This window comes from Sitophilus oryzae, unplaced genomic scaffold (assembly GCF_002938485.1).
Source record: "Sitophilus oryzae breed Bouriz unplaced genomic scaffold, Soryzae_2.0 scaffold_562_pilon_pilon, whole genome shotgun sequence".
NCBI lineage: Eukaryota > Metazoa > Arthropoda > Insecta > Coleoptera > Curculionidae > Sitophilus > Sitophilus oryzae.
The window spans coordinates 1,185,623-1,203,505 of NW_022147154.1; the positions used below are offsets into that span (position 1 = coordinate 1,185,623).

At 33.6% G+C, this 17,883-nt stretch overlaps 1 protein-coding gene across 1 annotated transcript; it reads right to left on the reverse strand.

Moving 5' to 3' along the window:
• Positions 1–752: 752 nt before the first annotated feature.
• LOC115887355 (golgin subfamily A member 6-like protein 22) lies at positions 753–7,312 on the reverse strand. The gene is made up of 2 exons (XM_030906773.1): positions 7,230–7,312; positions 753–2,436 (listed from the first exon to the last, which is right to left on the reverse strand). The coding sequence occupies exons 1-2, from the start codon at positions 7,248–7,250 to the stop codon at positions 1,342–1,344; spliced, it is 1,116 nt and encodes a 371-aa protein (XP_030762633.1). The 5' UTR covers positions 7,251–7,312; the 3' UTR covers positions 753–1,341.
• Between the last annotated feature and the right edge of the window lie 10,571 nt (positions 7,313–17,883).

Below are 17,883 nucleotides of genomic sequence, written 5' to 3' on the forward strand. Positions count from 1 at the left end.
CATATTCAAATAAAATGACTGAAAACTTATATTCAGTCAGTTTTCTTGTTCGAAACATTTAACAATAATTGTTAACAGATCATCCCTATAATTTGTTTAATCTTGATTAATCAATATATTGTCTCGTTTTGAGGTTTAAGTCGTTTGAAACTGACTACCAAACTCTTGTCGGGTGAGTTACATTTTTTTAATTTTTTTAAAATTAAGTCATGTTGGTATGAGAAGCTATTTTTTTGGAAAGGTAAATTTCAGACACACACAGGTGTAATAATGACAAAAATGTAGTATATGGGGAATGTCATCGATGTCCATTTCCAAGCCAGCTGAAAGCCGTTTTTTTTTTGATCATACGGTATTACTAGGATGTAGATTGTTAAATTTTAGTCACAACTCAAAAAACTTGTTTCTTTACAAAAGAATGTAAAGAAACCAAAGAAATATATAGAAAGACATCTTAAAAAGGCTGCAAATTTAGTCAGCAGCGGAGATGTAACCTTAGTACACGCTACCAAAGCTTTGATCAAAATTACTGAGATAAATAAAGTTTTAAAGGAAAACATTGTTTTAAAATTAGCACCATCAAATTTGCAAGGCAGGAGTTCTAAAACTGCGGAGATGTTTGCTTTTTCAATAAATTTTGAGAAATACTCAGTTCGTTAATTGGTATATCTCTAATTTTTTGTTCCACTCTTTAAGGTGATACTATTAATATTTTGATCCTTCATTTTTAATTTAATATAATTGTTCTACAATTTTTTCAGTTTATAAATGTTTTGCGACGGTGTAATTTTAGTGTATTTTGATTTGAATTATATGTAGGTATTCTTTATTAGTTTAGATTTTTTTTTATTTCAGTTCTACTAATAAAAAAATAAATTACCATGTCTAATTTCTATCCTTCAAATTTCATCTTTTCTTCAGCACATAATATAAAAAATAACAGGGCCTTTAAGCCTAGTTCATGCACTTGCGAATTGAAAGACCTTGAAAGCGGCCAATTGCAAGGCAAAAAGAACGCATTTCGCAATTCGTAAATCGCATTTCGCAAGTGCATGAACTGAGCTTAAACGTGCATTTTGTGACTGTCTCATATTTAACCCAGCATGTCTCATTTTTAGACTTTTTATGGGTTATATGAGACATTCTTTTCTGCATGCTGACTTTTTAAGGGTTATTTTTGTATATTTGTACTTTTGCAATAGTTTGGTTGCCACCAAACGCCTTTTATAGAAGAAATACTTTTGTTTTTTAATGGTTATTGTAACTAAGAAAAAAGCTAAAAGTTTTGAAAAATGACTCATTTTTACACCACTTGACTCTAACTATTGAGATGATTCCCTGTTAATCCCAGCCATGGTGGTGATGAACTTTTACCCACACCTTCTCCCAAACAGGCTTCGAGACTTTTTTCCATGCTGGAACTTCAATAGATTTCCAAACTGGTACCCATATTTTTTTCCATTTATCGATCCACGCTTCTTTCTTCTCAGTCACCCATTTTTTCACTTTTTCTGTTCTCCATATTTGTACCTTTTCTTGTTTCCATATAAGTTCTTTTTTCGGAACCCAAATTTGTTTCTTTTCGGTTCTCCAAATTTGGACTTTTTTGGGAATCCATATTTGTTTTTTCTCTGTTCTCCAGATCTGTTTCTTCTCAGTTCTCCAGATTTGTTTTTTCTCAGTTCTCCAAATTTGCTTTTTTTCTGTTTTCCATACCTTCACCCACTCCGATTTCCATTCCATTTTCTTTTGCGGCACCCATATTTGCTTTTTCTCGGTTCTCCATACTTTCTTCCATACGGGTTTCCATATAAGTTTTTTCTTCCATAAATCGTGAGCCGTGTATTCAGCTCCGTGCTCGTCTTTGCCCAAATAGTGCTCTCCATGTATGCCCTCCTTCACCCATTCAGGTACAAAATTTTTCTTCCATTCGGGTACTTGAATTTCTTTCCAAGCGGGAACTTGAATTTCTACCCAGATCGGTTTCCAAATTTGCTTCCATGCTGGAACTTGGATTTCTTTCCAGTCGGGAACTTGAATCTCTTTCCAGTCAGGAACTTGAATTTCTTTCCAGTCTGGAACTTGAATTTCCTTCCAAGCTGGAACTTGTTTTTCTATCCAGTCCGGAACTTGAATTTCTTTCCAAGCAGGAACTTTTTTTTCAATCCACACTGGTTTATTGATGGTTTTCCAATCTGGTACTTGAATCTCTTTCCAAACTGGAACTTGTACTTCTTTCCAGATCGGCACCTGAATTTTTTTCCAGTCAGGTTTCCATTCTAGTTTTTTCTCAATTTTCCATACTTTAACCCATTCGGTTTTCCATGTTAATTTTTTGCTCCAGTACCCTTCAGGTTCGTGATGGAAGGACCGTTTATTTCGCGAGAGACTAACAGGGCTAGATCGAGTTGGAACTGCTAAACAGCATCCGACCACCTAAAACAAAAATTATTTTTGAGGAATTGATAGTACCAATTCAGGTACGCTATTCTATACACGGCATCGACTATCATCGGTATCTGTAAGGTACCGACGGCTATCGGTACTTAGTAGGTACGGCCAATGAGCGTCGATTAACTGTAGTATTTTTATAGGAAAATCGTGTTAATTGTTGTCATAGTTTCAGCGGTCGATAATAGGGCATATAGCAAATCTGTAGGATCGGTATTACAAAATATATAAATCGGTTGTTATAAAATTGACCAAATCTTTGTTATTTTAAATTGAACTCTATGTATACTTTTTTAAATCAAAAGACAATAAAATTGGGATCACCTAACCATCCGCTTTTTTAAGTAGACCTATTTAAACATTAATAACTCTATTATTATAGTTTCACTTCAAGAATTTTGTTACCATGACAATTTTAGAAATTTAACAAGTAAAGTCTAATTAATCCGTATTAAGTTTGACTATTTGTCATGATAACGATTTTCTTTATACAGGGTGAGTCTTAAATAAGTGCAAATATTCTCAGGGCTGGTAGATCTCGATACCAGAGATCATATTTTCACTTTACCGCTTTTTAAATAAATCTAAAATAACCGAGATATTTTACTTTGAAAATTTCCAAAAAAGTTATTTTTTGCTAACATTTTGAGAACTACTGAATCTTTCTGAATTTTTTTTCTTGTAAATTTAATTTACTACCTATGTTGCCATATTATCAACAAACTATATTTTTTAAATAAAAACTAAAAAAAATATCAAAAAATTACATATTTTAACTCCATAAAAGACACGAAAATGGAACACCCTGTGTACTAGATAATTACTACTTGCTACGAGATGAACATGATTCGCCTTATTTGTAGTTACATAACTGATACACCTTTTCTTTTTTTATTAAGAAAAGCGTAATGGGCGCCGATGCTTATTCTTGCGCGTTTTTTTTCTATGTGATCGCCGAAGAAAAGTGAAAACATTTCGGTGACGCAAAAGGTGTTCGCGAACTCACGCTAACGAAAACGAACCTATCCTTTTCAGTTTCCTTAGGTAAGCAATGTTTTCTTATGCCAACTACCGTATGATCGAAAAAAAACCGTGTCCCAGACGGCTGGTGAATGACAATCGATGATAATTTTGACGAGGACAATCTCTAGACGTCATTAGTTATCAAAAATTGGCATAAAACTTAACATTACTAGAAAGATTAAAAAAGGATAGAACGATTCTAATTGTCTGAATTATATTAAATATAAACACACACACACTAAAGTTATTTTAAATTTAATCCTAAATATTGCATTTAAGTATAAAGTATTAGTAGAATAGCATAATAGCATACAGGGCCAATTACCAAGTCATTAATTATTACAGAAATAAAGATGTCTAATATTGATACTAACAATTTATAACAAAACTATTGAATAGGTGCTTCAATAGAAACTAAATAAAATAAACTGACTTGGTTTTACATGAGATCTGAGATCTCACAACTCTTTGTATTGGAAGAATTGCATTACGGGACTAGGTGCTAGGTTTATGTCGTACTGATCTGTTGTACTGATGAACAGGTCCCTACAAAATGTATAAAATCTGCAGGGCAATAAGTTGTTCTATAATATGCCTATAGTAAAAATATATATACACGAAAAAAAACTTGACAACTGGGGCCGTTCAGTACTCTCCTGTAAAATTAGTAAAATGGCGCTTATGATGTTTTTCCCTGGACCCTTCATTTAGTTTCTATTGAAGCACCTACCGGATGCGTCTCAAAACCTAGATCGCCCCTATAACTTTTTTTATTTTTTCAGGAAAAAAAAACGACATTTAGTATGTTAGTATATGACATAAATTAGGATTGATTGACGTATTCAATTGTTTTCGGTCACTTCCTTTTTCACCGGAAATTACTGCAACTTTTGATTTCTAAATGGCACCCTCATTATTTTTTTACTTTATTCGTTAATAAATGACACTCTGAATAGAATGACATATCTTTCACACATGTCAACTTTTAACATAATTTAATTAAAAAAATACCTAGCATTTTAAATTTCAATTTAGAGTACCATGGTAATAAATGTAACGACAATTTGACTCGAAATATCAAATGTGTGGCACCAAATTATTCGTAAAAAAATGCTTTTTCCAAATGAGCCATCCTCGTTCCAGTTGAAAAAATTGTTGAAAAAGATTGATGATTAAAAATACGATTTCGACATCTTTCAACCGGCCGGGACAAGACACGAAAAACTTTAGACAATCAAATCCAAGGCTCCTTGATTAAACATTAATGTTTATAACACAGCCATGACACTCTAGACTGAAATTTAAAATACGATTTTTTTAAGCGAGAATGTCATAAATTGACATATGATATGTTATTCTATTCAGAGTGTCATTTCCTATCGAATAAAGTAAAAAAATACTGAGGATACCATTTAAAAATCAAAAGTTGCAGTAATTTCCGGTCAAACAGGAAGTGACCGAAAACAATTGAATACGTCAATCAATCCTAATTTATGTCATAAACCAAATCTTGTTTTTTATCTGAAAAAATAAAAAAGTTATAGGGGGTGAGCCACTTTTGAGAAACACCAAAACATTTATTACAGCACGTCTGCTGGATCTGTGTCTATGAAAGGAATGCGGACAAAAAACATTTAAATAGACAGCAATATATTTTATACGTCGACTTGACGAGTACGTCACCGCAAATCGCTCCGCCCACTCATTTTATTGGCTACTTGCAAATTTATCGAATTTTTATTGATGGGACGCGTCATCTAATTTTTTACGAAAAACATCGAGAGAATATCGTTTCCCCTGTCACGGATACCCCGTAGCTACAGAACGGACAGACGTACTGTATATCATATTTTAATTTATAATTGTAAACTGCTTGTTTTTTGTTGTGAAAATGCAATGTAAAAGCGCTTAGCAAAACATATATGCATAACAAATCTCATTCACATCAGGATAGGTGTCGGTTCTTAATATTACGATGTTACGATATTAAAAACGATGCCCTCTAACAGACATTCGAAGGACTTTTGTATAGAGGCAAATTATGTCCAAAAAACTTATTTTCATTTCAAAAATATGTCGTAATTTTATGTCCATGGCATATTGGAACACCCTGTATACGTATAGATCAACTTACATTTCCTCGAGTTTAACTTTATCAATAAACTCTTCAAGTATATCAATAAAAATGATTTAAAAAACATAAAGGTGCGTCTTAAATAAGCGCAAATGTTTTCAGAGTCGGTAGATCTCGATAAAGGAAACATATTTGAAAAAATTTGAGAGCCACCGGATTTTTTCCATATCTGCATCTTTTAGTACCGTAGCCATGGTAATATCAGAGAAAAATAAATTTTACCGTAGGAAAATTTGCCGTGAACAGGCAGTTCTAAATTTTTTTTAAAATATACAGGAAAACTTAAAAGGAAATGCACAATTTTCAACATCTTTTTTTGCGAAAAAAATGTCATGGGCGTGTACCTGGGATCAAAATATACCACCCCCAAAAATATTACTACAAAAGTCTGGAAAGACAAAAGAAGACATATACATAGGTTCTAGTACTCAAGTTAATCAGAAAACTTTTTTTAATACTACTTTTGCTTATCACTTATCAGTATTGTATCTATTTTCTGTCAATGGTGTATAATAATGTTTGTTTAAATTTGAAATAGAATGGGCTTGGATTAATTTTTATACAGGGTGTTGGTGTTGGTCAAAAAACAGGTGTCATCTCTCGTGGGAAGATTCCTCACGTAAAAATAAGATTTATATTTTATATCAACATAGATCCGATTCTGTTTTGTTTCGTAGCTACAAGTGATTAAAGTCATGTCTTAATTTTTTTTCTCGATTTATTATAATTTCTTCCAAGTTGTTTTAGCCACGAAATTTTGTAGCTAAAAGTTATGCTATTAAGGTAATGCTATAAAATTATAGATAGATTTTTAAAGTTAAATAAATAGATATTTTTTAATTGTCTTAATTATCATTATTTTTCTTTAATTTGCTGTAAGTAACACTAAACGTCTGTGACATAAATTTTAATAAAATTTAATAATAAATTAGATGAAATAAATAATTTATTAATTTAATTAATTGGTAATTAATAAAATTATGTTTATATTAAGATACAACTTTTAATCGGTTTTAAACAGCCTACACAATTTTACTAAACAGAAAAAAAGTCACTGGCGCACATGTTTTTTTTAGAAAAATTTTCCAGTGATGACTTATATGCACGTCTTCACCCATATGCAAATCACCTGGAAAAAAATTATAATAAGTCGATAAAATAATTAAGACTTTAACCACCTCTAGCTACGAAACAAAGCATAATCGGACCTATGTTGATATAAAATATTAATCTTATTATTACGTGCGGAATCTCCCCACAGGAAATGGCTCATGTTTTTTGAAATACCCTGTATACGGAAGTAAATGATATAATAAACCTGCTATTTATCTACATACGATAATGTATTTCTATTTATTACATCAAAATGTTTTTTAAACTATGTTGAAACGTTTCTTTTTAATAAATAGTTATATTTCCTCCGTTTATATAAAAAAATATACCCTTTACGTGTATCAGCTATTAATGTGAACTTTTATAATTCCTTTTGTGCAATTAAAAAATCGCTGTAATAGTAGTTGTTACCGTATAATTAATTCTATAGTTTTAACCATATCTTGAAGAATAATAATAAATGTGGGACCACTGAAACACTAAACTACCACAAAAAATCAACACTAACCAATAGTGATAGCCACTGCATTTTGACAAATGTCAACCCCAGATTGAGGGGAAGTCGTGTAAACGCTGTCGATTTACTGAGAAATTTTGTCAAATTGAACGAGCTTTATACTGGGTATTATTTGGTGTATGGCATCGTCTCGCCCCCCTAAAAGCCTACCTTGTGCCGACGGAGAACGCACAATGATGATCACTTTCTTCTAACTCTTTATCGCTTGGTCTTACCTGTAGTGGCACTTCCTCCATTTGTACTCTTGTGCTTGAATGTATCTCACAGATTATTTTTTCGCGATTTTTTTTTTGAAAATTTGGAATAATTTGAAAAACAAAATTTTTTTTGTAATTTTTAGTTAAAAAACATAGTGTTTTGATAATATGGCAACATAAATTTACAAGAAAGAAATACTCTTCCTCTTAGAATTTGACCTTAAAGCCATTGACCTTTTTAACAAAAAATATTTTTTTTATTTTCAAAGTAAAGCAATTCGGCTATTTTGGACTTATTTGAAAAAAAGGTAAAGAGAAAATATGTTTCTTTTATCGAGATCTACCATCCCTGAATATATTTGCATTTATCTAAGGCTCACCCTGTATATGTAAAGGGTGTCCCCATTTTCGTGTGTTTTACAGGATTTCACGCTTGATATGTAGAGGTAAAAAGATGATTTTCAATATCACTTGGTCTTACCTGTGGTGGCACTTCCTCCATTTGTACTCTCTTATACTTGAACGTATCTCACATATTTAATCAATTATAATATGATAAAAAAAACGGCATCAGCGATGGCTATGAAATGACAGCTATCTTCATTTCATAGCCATCGCTGACGCCGATTTTTTTTTCGTTCATATTTTATTTCTGATTGCAGCAAATTATTATTATTTATTATTATTTAGATTATAAAAATATGTGGTAGTTATGTGCACGGAATATTTGGCCACCCTATAAGTACAATTAATTTATGAAATTGAGAGATGCATTTTTCTGGTATTTCTTGATAAAAGAAACATATTTTCTTCATACCATTTTTGAAATAAGTCTAAAAGAGCTGTTTATACCGGGTCGTGCGTCTCAAAAGTGACTCACTATAACTTGGTAGACTCACTAGATTTGGTAGGTTAGTATATGACATAAATTAGGAATGATTGACGTATTCAATTGTTTTTGACCACTTCCTGTTTCACTGGTAATGACTACAACTTTTGATTTTTAAATGGCACCCTCTGTATTTTTTTACTTTATTCGATAGAAAATGACATTCTGAATAAAATATATATCATAGGTCAACTTTTGACATTCTCGTGTAATAAAAAATCGTATTTTAAATTTCAATCTAGACTGCCATGGCTATGTTAAAAACACTAATAATTCTTAATGAAGGAGCCTTGGAAAAATAGATTTGATCGTCTAATGTTTTTAGTGTCTTGTCCTGGCCGGTTAAAAAATCGTATTTTTAATCATATCTCAATTTTTCAAATGGAACTAGTGTGGATCATTAGTATATTTGGACAAAGATATTTTTAGGAGTAATTTGATACCACACACTTGGTACTTCGAGTCAAATTTTCGTTACAAAGCGCAAGTTATAATTTCAAACAAACCATATGCAAAAATGTCAAAAGTTGACATATGATATGTCATTCTATTCAGAGTGTGCCATTTAAAAATCATAAGTTTTAGTAATTTCCGGTGAAGCAGGAAAAGAATTGAATACGCCAATCAATCTTAATTTATGTCATATACTAACATTATTATTTATATTTAAATGTGTACAGCGTGGACACTAATTTTTGGACTTTATGTGTTCCGAATAAAAAAAAATAAAATAACTAAGAAATAATTCTTTGTGAGAAACATAGCAAATTCCATATAGTGACATGGATACTTCAGTGATTAGAGAGAATTGTATAGGCAATAGTATAATCCCCCTTTTGTCAGATTTAAAAATCTTCTAATGCATAAAGGAAAAGTAGTTATATAATTAATTAAATTGAACAATATAAAACTCCTCCCCATTAAAAGTGGGACACATAAGCTTCGACTTATTAAGGCTTCTTGGCCTAAATATCAATTTCGTTTAATTTTATTATCATTAAAACTTTCTCTTGCAACTATTACTTAATTTCGCCTATAAACACGTTTTAATATATAAATATAATAAAAAACAAACACCTTTCTAAAAGTTTTTGCGATTCTTCAACAGTGAATTTTTTTCATGTAGTTATTATCTTTGCCATATAAGCATCCCCATTGCTCGCATCCCAAGAATCTGAAGTGCGATATAGCTGCTTAAATTAGTTTATTTCTTAAAACTTAATTTTGTACGGATATTTGACTTGTTTATTTTTACGCACCACGTATTTAGAGATTATTTTGAAGTGAAGAACCGAAAATAATAATAGTTTGCGTGTTTGTCGGTCTCGAAACTATATATTATATTCTCTAGCAAGATAGATCATGAGTTATTGTCAGTTATTGCAGCTTAATAGTCACATATTTACTATTCATGCTATTCATTTTCACATTAACAATACAAACAAAGCATAAAATATTTGAATAGGTAAATAAATACGATCTAAATGAGTTTTAAGACAAAATATACATATTTTTGCATAAATTTGTTAAATGATTTGCCTAATATACCTTTTTAAATGTTAAATAGGAATTAATAAATTAAATGATAAATTGATTTTTTTAGTTTACTGAATGTACGATAAAGATTTTGTATAGTTATTTATGTATAAAGGGAATTATAAGGGTGTTAATTACAATCAATATCTGCCCTATGTTATTAACACTTGAAAGATGCTTCAATAGAAACTAAATGAAACCAGCTCAGCATGATTGCAGCTCGAGACGAAGTCGATCAAAGTTGTATCAAAACTCACGCGTCGTGCAACAAATATGTTTTTTGCACTAGTTACACAAATAACTATTGGCACAGAAAAAGTCAATATGGCAAATGATTTTTTTTAAACTATTTTTGGCAACAGTAACGTCAAGTTGCCTTTGAATTTGAAGGTGGCATTTGGGTGGCATGTTTGTTATCCCTCAACTGGCGTGGTGAGATCCAGCGGACCCAAGCACAATTTACAGTACGTCTGTCCGTTCTGTAGCTACGCGGTATCCGTAAGAGGGGAAACGATATTCTCTCGATGTTTTTCGTAAAAAAATTAGACGACGCGTCCCATCAATAAAAATTCGACAAATTTGCAAGTGGCCACAAAATGAGTGGGCGGAGCGATTTGCGGTGACGTACTCGTCAAGTCGACGTATAAAATATATTGCTGTTTATTTAAATGTTTTTTGTCCGCATTCCTTTCATAGACACAGATCCAGCAGATCTACTGTACTATACTCTGTAAAATGTTGACGTTTAAGAACAAGGCCTCGCCGCGCCACTTACCTTTAAGTTAGAGTACCAATATGCACCTGTTAAAGGCGCACTTGATTTTATCAAGCGGGGGATAAAGTTTCATTGGGTTCTGTGTGGCACCACCACGCCAAGAATGTTACATTATTTGGATGGTGGGTAGTCTAAAAAGTGTGCCTCACTGGGGCGCTAATTTTGAGGAAGCATTAATTGAGTGGTTTGATGAACTTAAAGAGGCTTAAGTGAGATGAAGACCATCGAGACATTGATTTTTCTCCGAAGAGTAACCATAACTGCGATTCTGAATCTCTTACTTATAGAAGAGAGAAAATTGAATAATCAATACCAGAAAAGAAAGAGATCTGGTATATGGCAACCATATGTCAATGACGAAATGACAAAATCTCATGAATCAAATGTGCACGATCCATGTGCGGCAAATGCAGATCCTATATTAGCACGAACTGTATTATTTGAAAAAGTTATGTACCTTCAAGGTTTGCAGTTTTGTTGAAAATTCTTTATGTTTATTATTTTAGCTTCACATTTAAGTTGTTTGTACTTTTAATAATACGGTAAAATCATAAAATATATATGTTTTTAATTTCTATGGGTAAGAAACCCATAGAAGAATAAGCCAAGTTATATTTCTGTTGTCAAAAGTTCCTAAAAAATGCGTTTTAATTTAGTTTTGTGTCCGTTCTTATTAATTTGTTGAAAATTAATTAAATTGTTTGTTCAGAATTTTGAATATATTGTAAACGGTGTTAAAATAACAAGCTTTTTATAAAATCTCTTCATCATGTATTTTAAACTGAAAAACAAAATTGGGGTACGTCGGACCCCAGCACGCCATAAGCGTTACAAAAATTCACCACGCCATCGCCAGTTGAGGGTTATTTCAATCACAACCGGATTCTTTTTTCAAATAAATTTAGTATTTTATTATCTTTTATAACTCCAAAAGAAATTCTTAGAAGCTATTGAAAATAAACAATTTGCTTCATTTGATGAGTTTCTCAAAAAGTTTCAAATATTTTTTTCTGCATGGGGAAAACTCATTCATTATTTTTAAAATTCACATGGGATTTCCTATGTACAGGTTGGCAATACAACAGAGTGGTATAAAAATAAAATGTAAATGTATTGTGTTCTCATTTTAAATATGTTATATAAATATATTTTGAAGCCTTCAAAACGTTATTTCATAATCTCATCGCGCAGTGATTTGTTTAAAGGTCAAATTCTAAGAGGAATTGAAGGAAAGTTTTAAAATTACTTAAAAATACTCGCGGTTCTAAGTTGCAGAGTGAGAGTGTAAATATTTTAGGTAATAATTAATTGGGGCCGATCTTTTGTATGGTGTTTAACTTACCTAATAAGTTTTAATAAATTTTTTGACAGATACATGAACGATTTTTTTATAATTAAGTTAAATTGATTAATGATTTTATTCAACTTAAAAAAATATTCAACAAAAAAACTGCTTTAGCTTTAAAGAAATTTGAGTCACCGGATTTTTTCTGTATTTGCATCCCTTTTAGCGCCTTGGAAAAATTTACGGCGAACAAGCAGTTCTAAAAATGTTTCAAAAATATACATGAAAATTTAAAAGAAAATGCACGATTTTCAACATCTGTTTTTGCAAAAATCTCATGGACGTGTTCCTGGGATCAAAATATACCATCCATGAAAATATTTACACTTATTTAAGACTCACCCTGTATAACTATTAGGTATTTAATATCCGGTAGATTTTCAAAACTGAATCAATTAAATTAGTACAATACCATCGAAAAAAACGGCGTCAAAAACGGCTGGCGAATGACAACTGATAAAAATTTTACAGAGGTCAAACCCTAGACGTCATTACTTGGCCCGTGCTCTTCTTTATTTTTTAATGGCACTTACTGTCAATTGGCGTTAAGAAGAGAGTTAAATTCAAGGAAAATACACATACCGGAAAAGTCTAGGGAATATCCCTACAATTTTATCCAGCCATCGTCAGTAATTTTATTATTTGCATTTCTGATATAATAAAATGAAAATAAACAAATAGTTTACAGGACGTATTGGAAAAAAAAATGCGAAATTTACCGAATTTTTCAAATTTACCTTGATTTTTATTGAACTCAAAAAAATACACACATTTTTTTTTATTCTAAACTGTGAATTAAAAAAAAAGATAAAACCATTTTTACTAAATAAAGGGTATGGCCTCCTCTACTATTCATTACAGCCCTACATCGTCTCTCCATGCTCCTGATCAGGTTGTCAATCTCTTCTTGAGGTACAGCCTGCCACGCTGCATTCACGGCCCGAACCAGATCCCTACGAGTTTCACGAGGCATACCCATTCTCAAAATTCTTCTTTGAACCGCGTCCCATACGTGCTCGATGGGGTTGAGGTCAGGAGATTGTGCCGGCCAGGGTAAGATGTTTAATTGATGAGCATTGATAAACTCACTTACCACTCTGGCTGTATGAGGCCGTGCATTGTCATGCATGAGAACGAAGTTTCTCCCAAAATCATTGACTTATGGAAACACGACAGACTCAAGAATTAAATCACGATATGTATTTCCTGTTCGAAACCTTTCAAGAAAAACGAGATCGGTTTTTCGGCTTAACTGGACTCCTCCCCAGACCATAACTGTTCCAACTTGATAAGGGTGCACTTCCTGAACATGATCCAACCGAATAAGATTTCCCGGTTCTCTCCATACCCTAAGCCTTCCCGAATCCGGATGAATTCCAAAGCGTGACTCATCCGTGAAGAGAACATTGGCCTATTGTTCGACCATCTGAACATGATCTTGAGCCCACATTCGACCACTGAACATGATCTTGAGCCCACAAAAATATCGTACCTCTCCATTTCCTCTCGTTAAGGGTTGAGCTCTCCAGGGGCGTCTGCTTCTTAAGTTGACCTCTCTTAATCTATTGCGAACAGTGTCAGGACTAACGGTTACATTATGTGTTTCCTGGAGAATTAAACTAAGCTCTGGTGCTGTAAGAGTCGGTCGGCGTCGAGCATTAAATTGTAAAAATTGATCTTGCTGAGGGGTAGTAATGCGATGTCGCCCTGTGTGCCTTTCAGCAACATCACCACTTTCACGGTAGCGTGCACTTAATCGCGATATTACACTTTGCGTTGTATTTAATGCTCCAGCTACGTCGATTTGGCACATTCCAGCTTCGAGCATACCCATGGCCCTTAGCATTTCGTCTCTGTTAAGATGTCTACGCTCCATAATGTCGTTTAATACTAAACAGAGTTCTTTGAATGAATTCTGGCCAGTTATCATAAAAACATAGCCAATACAGGTTAAATTCGAACAATTAATGCTAGGTGCTTTTTATACATTTGACAAAAAATGCACAAACACTTCTGCAAATATCCCAAATTTAGAAATAACTAGTGTGACTACTTCGTTTCAATCGAAGTAGAAAGAATCGGCCTACAAATATATATTATTTGTAGGTAAGGTTGTTTTATCAAAACATTTATTTTTAACTTTAATAAAATTATATCCCGAGATTTTTCCGGTGTGTGTAGATTGGTGTGTCTGGAAACGCTCTATCCCTTTTTAATCTTATGTCAATAGTTTTTAGTGAGTGACATCTAGAGATTGACCACGCTGAAATTATCATCGATTGTCAATCCCCAGCCGTCTTTTTTCGATTTTACGGAACTGTTTGTCTAATTTGATACAACATAATAAGTCATATTAATTTAAAGAAAATATAGTTAAGCAAACAGAATAACCTTAGGCACTTAAACGTATGAAATAAAAACGATTACCAGGCATAATATAAGGTTAATAAAACTGTTACACAAAGATTTATATAACATGTATCCTCATGGCATAATAATTTTTTATAATGCCTGTTATGTGTTAATGATTTAAGACATTGGCCGAGTTTAATAGAAATGAGAATAATACAAATATTATACATTAGTGAAGCGTTACATGAGTACATATCTTACTTTCTTCTACAAGTTTTATAAAGTTGTAAATGATTGAAGATTGTATGGGAGGGGGAAAGTTAATCACCTGACAACAGCCCTTATCTGAGACGATTTAACAGTAGTTAGTTCTTCATCTTCGATATATGTCGTACTAAAGTTTATGACATGAGGGGTTGTCGTCTCGGTGCACTCAGTGATGAGGTGTTATGATATTTCTCCACATAATCTCTATTCGCCGTTGTTTCTTAGCTTCAATCTACTAAGATAATCAATGAGGAGACAGTTTCTTGCTAAAAAGCCAATGTTGTTCCTACTTAAATGCCAAGATTGTTTTTACTTAAATCAAGGAAAATCTTTGATTTTTCTCGGTCGTAAGTTGAAGAAATTTCTTCGAATGTCTTAGACCGTTGAAGGTGAAGATTCCTATTCCAGCTTCTTGAGTTCCGCTTCAATTTGGTTTCCACTTGGGAAGCAGAACGGCTCTGGTCCAGTTAATGGACTGTTCCGTCTTTTTCTAGCTAGGTTGTTCGTCATTACCTTCTATCCTTTTTCACTACCTTCTATCGTTTGGTGGTCTGGCACCCAGAGTAGGAGGATTTTATTTTCTTTGCCTAATTTGCTCAGCTTCTCTAGGTATTCTTTGACCAACTTCGAATTGATGGTTACTGAGTTGATCCCTTTAAATGCTGATCGCTTTTAAAGCTGAGCTGCAACAAGTCAGTTTCAAAAAGACTAAAAAGTCGTAGAGACTTAAATTAATATAACGTAACTTAAGTCGTTTTTATGACAATAAAAATAATTACCGTTACCGTCAAGTCAGGATGCCTAAAATTCAATTTAAGTACCTATTTTTTAATGCTAATATAAGTTCTCTTGTATTACCGATTGCCGATTCCCTTATTACCTATATGATTAATTTATTGTAGATACAAATGAGACTAAAACCACATAAAATAAAACGGTTAATTTTCAGAATAACTGAATAAACACAAAAATATGTTTTTTATAAAATTTAACCGATTTTGTACCGTGCAGACGGTGCATATACAGTTTATGCTGTAAATCACAGTGAAGCAACCACGTAGTGACCCGAATAACGCTGCCTACAAAAATATTTTTATGAGGTACAAAATATTTTTATAGGAAAGAAAGCGAGATTCAATTACTACACGGAATTTTCGGAAAATAACGTAGTAATTTATGGTTTTGTTATAAAATTTTAACAGAATCGATAACCGTCATTTGGCACAAAATTCGGCAGATTGTTGGCAGCATGTAAAGCACTTTAGAGAGATCTTTCATGACTGCGAAGTACGTCTTGTGAGGATACACTCGGCCGGATTGATGAAAATTATTGCGTTACTGTGCGCTGCCAAATTAGGTATCTATTGTCACCGTGATTTTGCCATTTGTAGGTCACATAATATGAATTTAAAATTAAATTAAATTATTAAATTTTTTACGTATACGTTTAGTTAAGTAGGTAGGTACATTTTAGAACCTTCACTATTTTCAGTTGTTATTAGTAACAGTTAGTTTTGACGTAAGAAACGTTAAAAATTGATGTCCGATCCCTGTGTGATATTATCCAAAGAGGACTCAGCATCGCTGAGAGATGGTGCAGGACTGTCGGGCTGAGTACCAACTCAGATAAAACTGCGGTAGTGCCATTCAGAAAGCGAAGTTTGAAAAACTTGAAAAGAATCCATCTAGATGGAAAGGAAATACTGCCATCACAGGAAGTGAAATATCTGGGAATAACCCTGGATAGTAAACTTCTCTGGAACAGGCATATTAAGAACATTACCAGCAAAGCCACAAAGGCTCTCATGATATGCAGAAAACTGGCGGGAAATAGGTGCTAAGGTAGATAAGGTAGTCAAATAGGCTAAGATTCTGCGCTGGATGTATACCATGATAGTAAGACACATGATTACCTATGGAGCAGTTGCTTGGTATACAAAACTAGAGCAACGTACAGCAAGGCAAAACCTGTGCAAAGTACAGAGACTGGCATGCATCTGCATCACAGATGCCATGAGAACATGTCCAACAGCAGCAATGGAGATCATTTTAGACCTAACACCACTGCATATTGTCATCGGTAGTTATGCCAATGCGACAATGATTAGAATGGTCATTGACGGTAACAGTACTGGGAGAATTTTCAGATCAGAGGCTTGGAACACCCTCAAAAAGAAAATTCCACTTCTTCAACTCCCAGTGGATGACATACCAAGAATTTACAACTTTGAGAAACACACCTCACTGTAGTATTGAGTAATAAAAAGGATTGGGAAGGAAGAAACGCTTACTCAGCATATAAAAGACCATACCATAACGTGGTATACTAATGCTTCCAAAACCAAAGCAGGGACAGGGATAGGGGTATTTGAGCCGAAAACTAAATACTCCGAACCAATGGGGACCTACCCCAGTATCCTTCAGGCAGAAATTTACGCTATCGAAAGATGTGTACAATTTATCTACATCAATTCGAAGTTGGTCAAAGAATGCCTAGAGAAGCTCAACAAATTAGGCAAACAAAATAAAGTCCTCCTACTCTGGGTGCCTGCTCACCAAGGGATAAAAGGCAATGAAAAAGCAAATGATCTAGCTAGGAAAGGAGCAAACACTTCACTAATTAGACCAGAACCGTTCTGTTTTCCAAACGGGAACCAACTGACAGCGGAGCTGAAGAATCTAGAAGACTCCATCCGTAACTTGGAATTGGTATCCTCCAACGGTCTAAGACACTCGAAAAAGTTCCTCAGAACTTACGACCGAGAAAAATCAAAAGTTTTCCTTGATTTAAGTAAAAACAATCTTCGGATTGTAACGGGGTTTCTAACAGGACACAGTCTCCCCAACGAACACCTCAGTAGACTGAAGCTGAGAAACAACGGCGAATGCAGATTCTATGGGGAAGATGGGGAAACACCAGAACACCTTATCTCTGAATGCGCTGAGACGACGACCATTCGTGGCATGAACTTTGGTACGGCTGATGTCGAGGATGGAGAGCTGGCCTCTGTGGAGCCGTCTCAGATACTGACTTTTGTTAAAGCCTTGAGACTGTATGATGAGTTATAACCCGTTATAACTCAAGAAAGGGGAACACACAATAGATCTGTAAGGTCGCGGTGATTAACTCCCCTCCTAAACATTCTACATGTCCGATTCCGACCAAATTTGGTGGGTAGACTATGTGAGCGACGGTGCACACGGTCCCACCCTGGCAAAGTTGGATACGACGTTTCGTTTACATCTTCATCAGGGTGGGGCTAACGATCTGATATTGAAAAAAA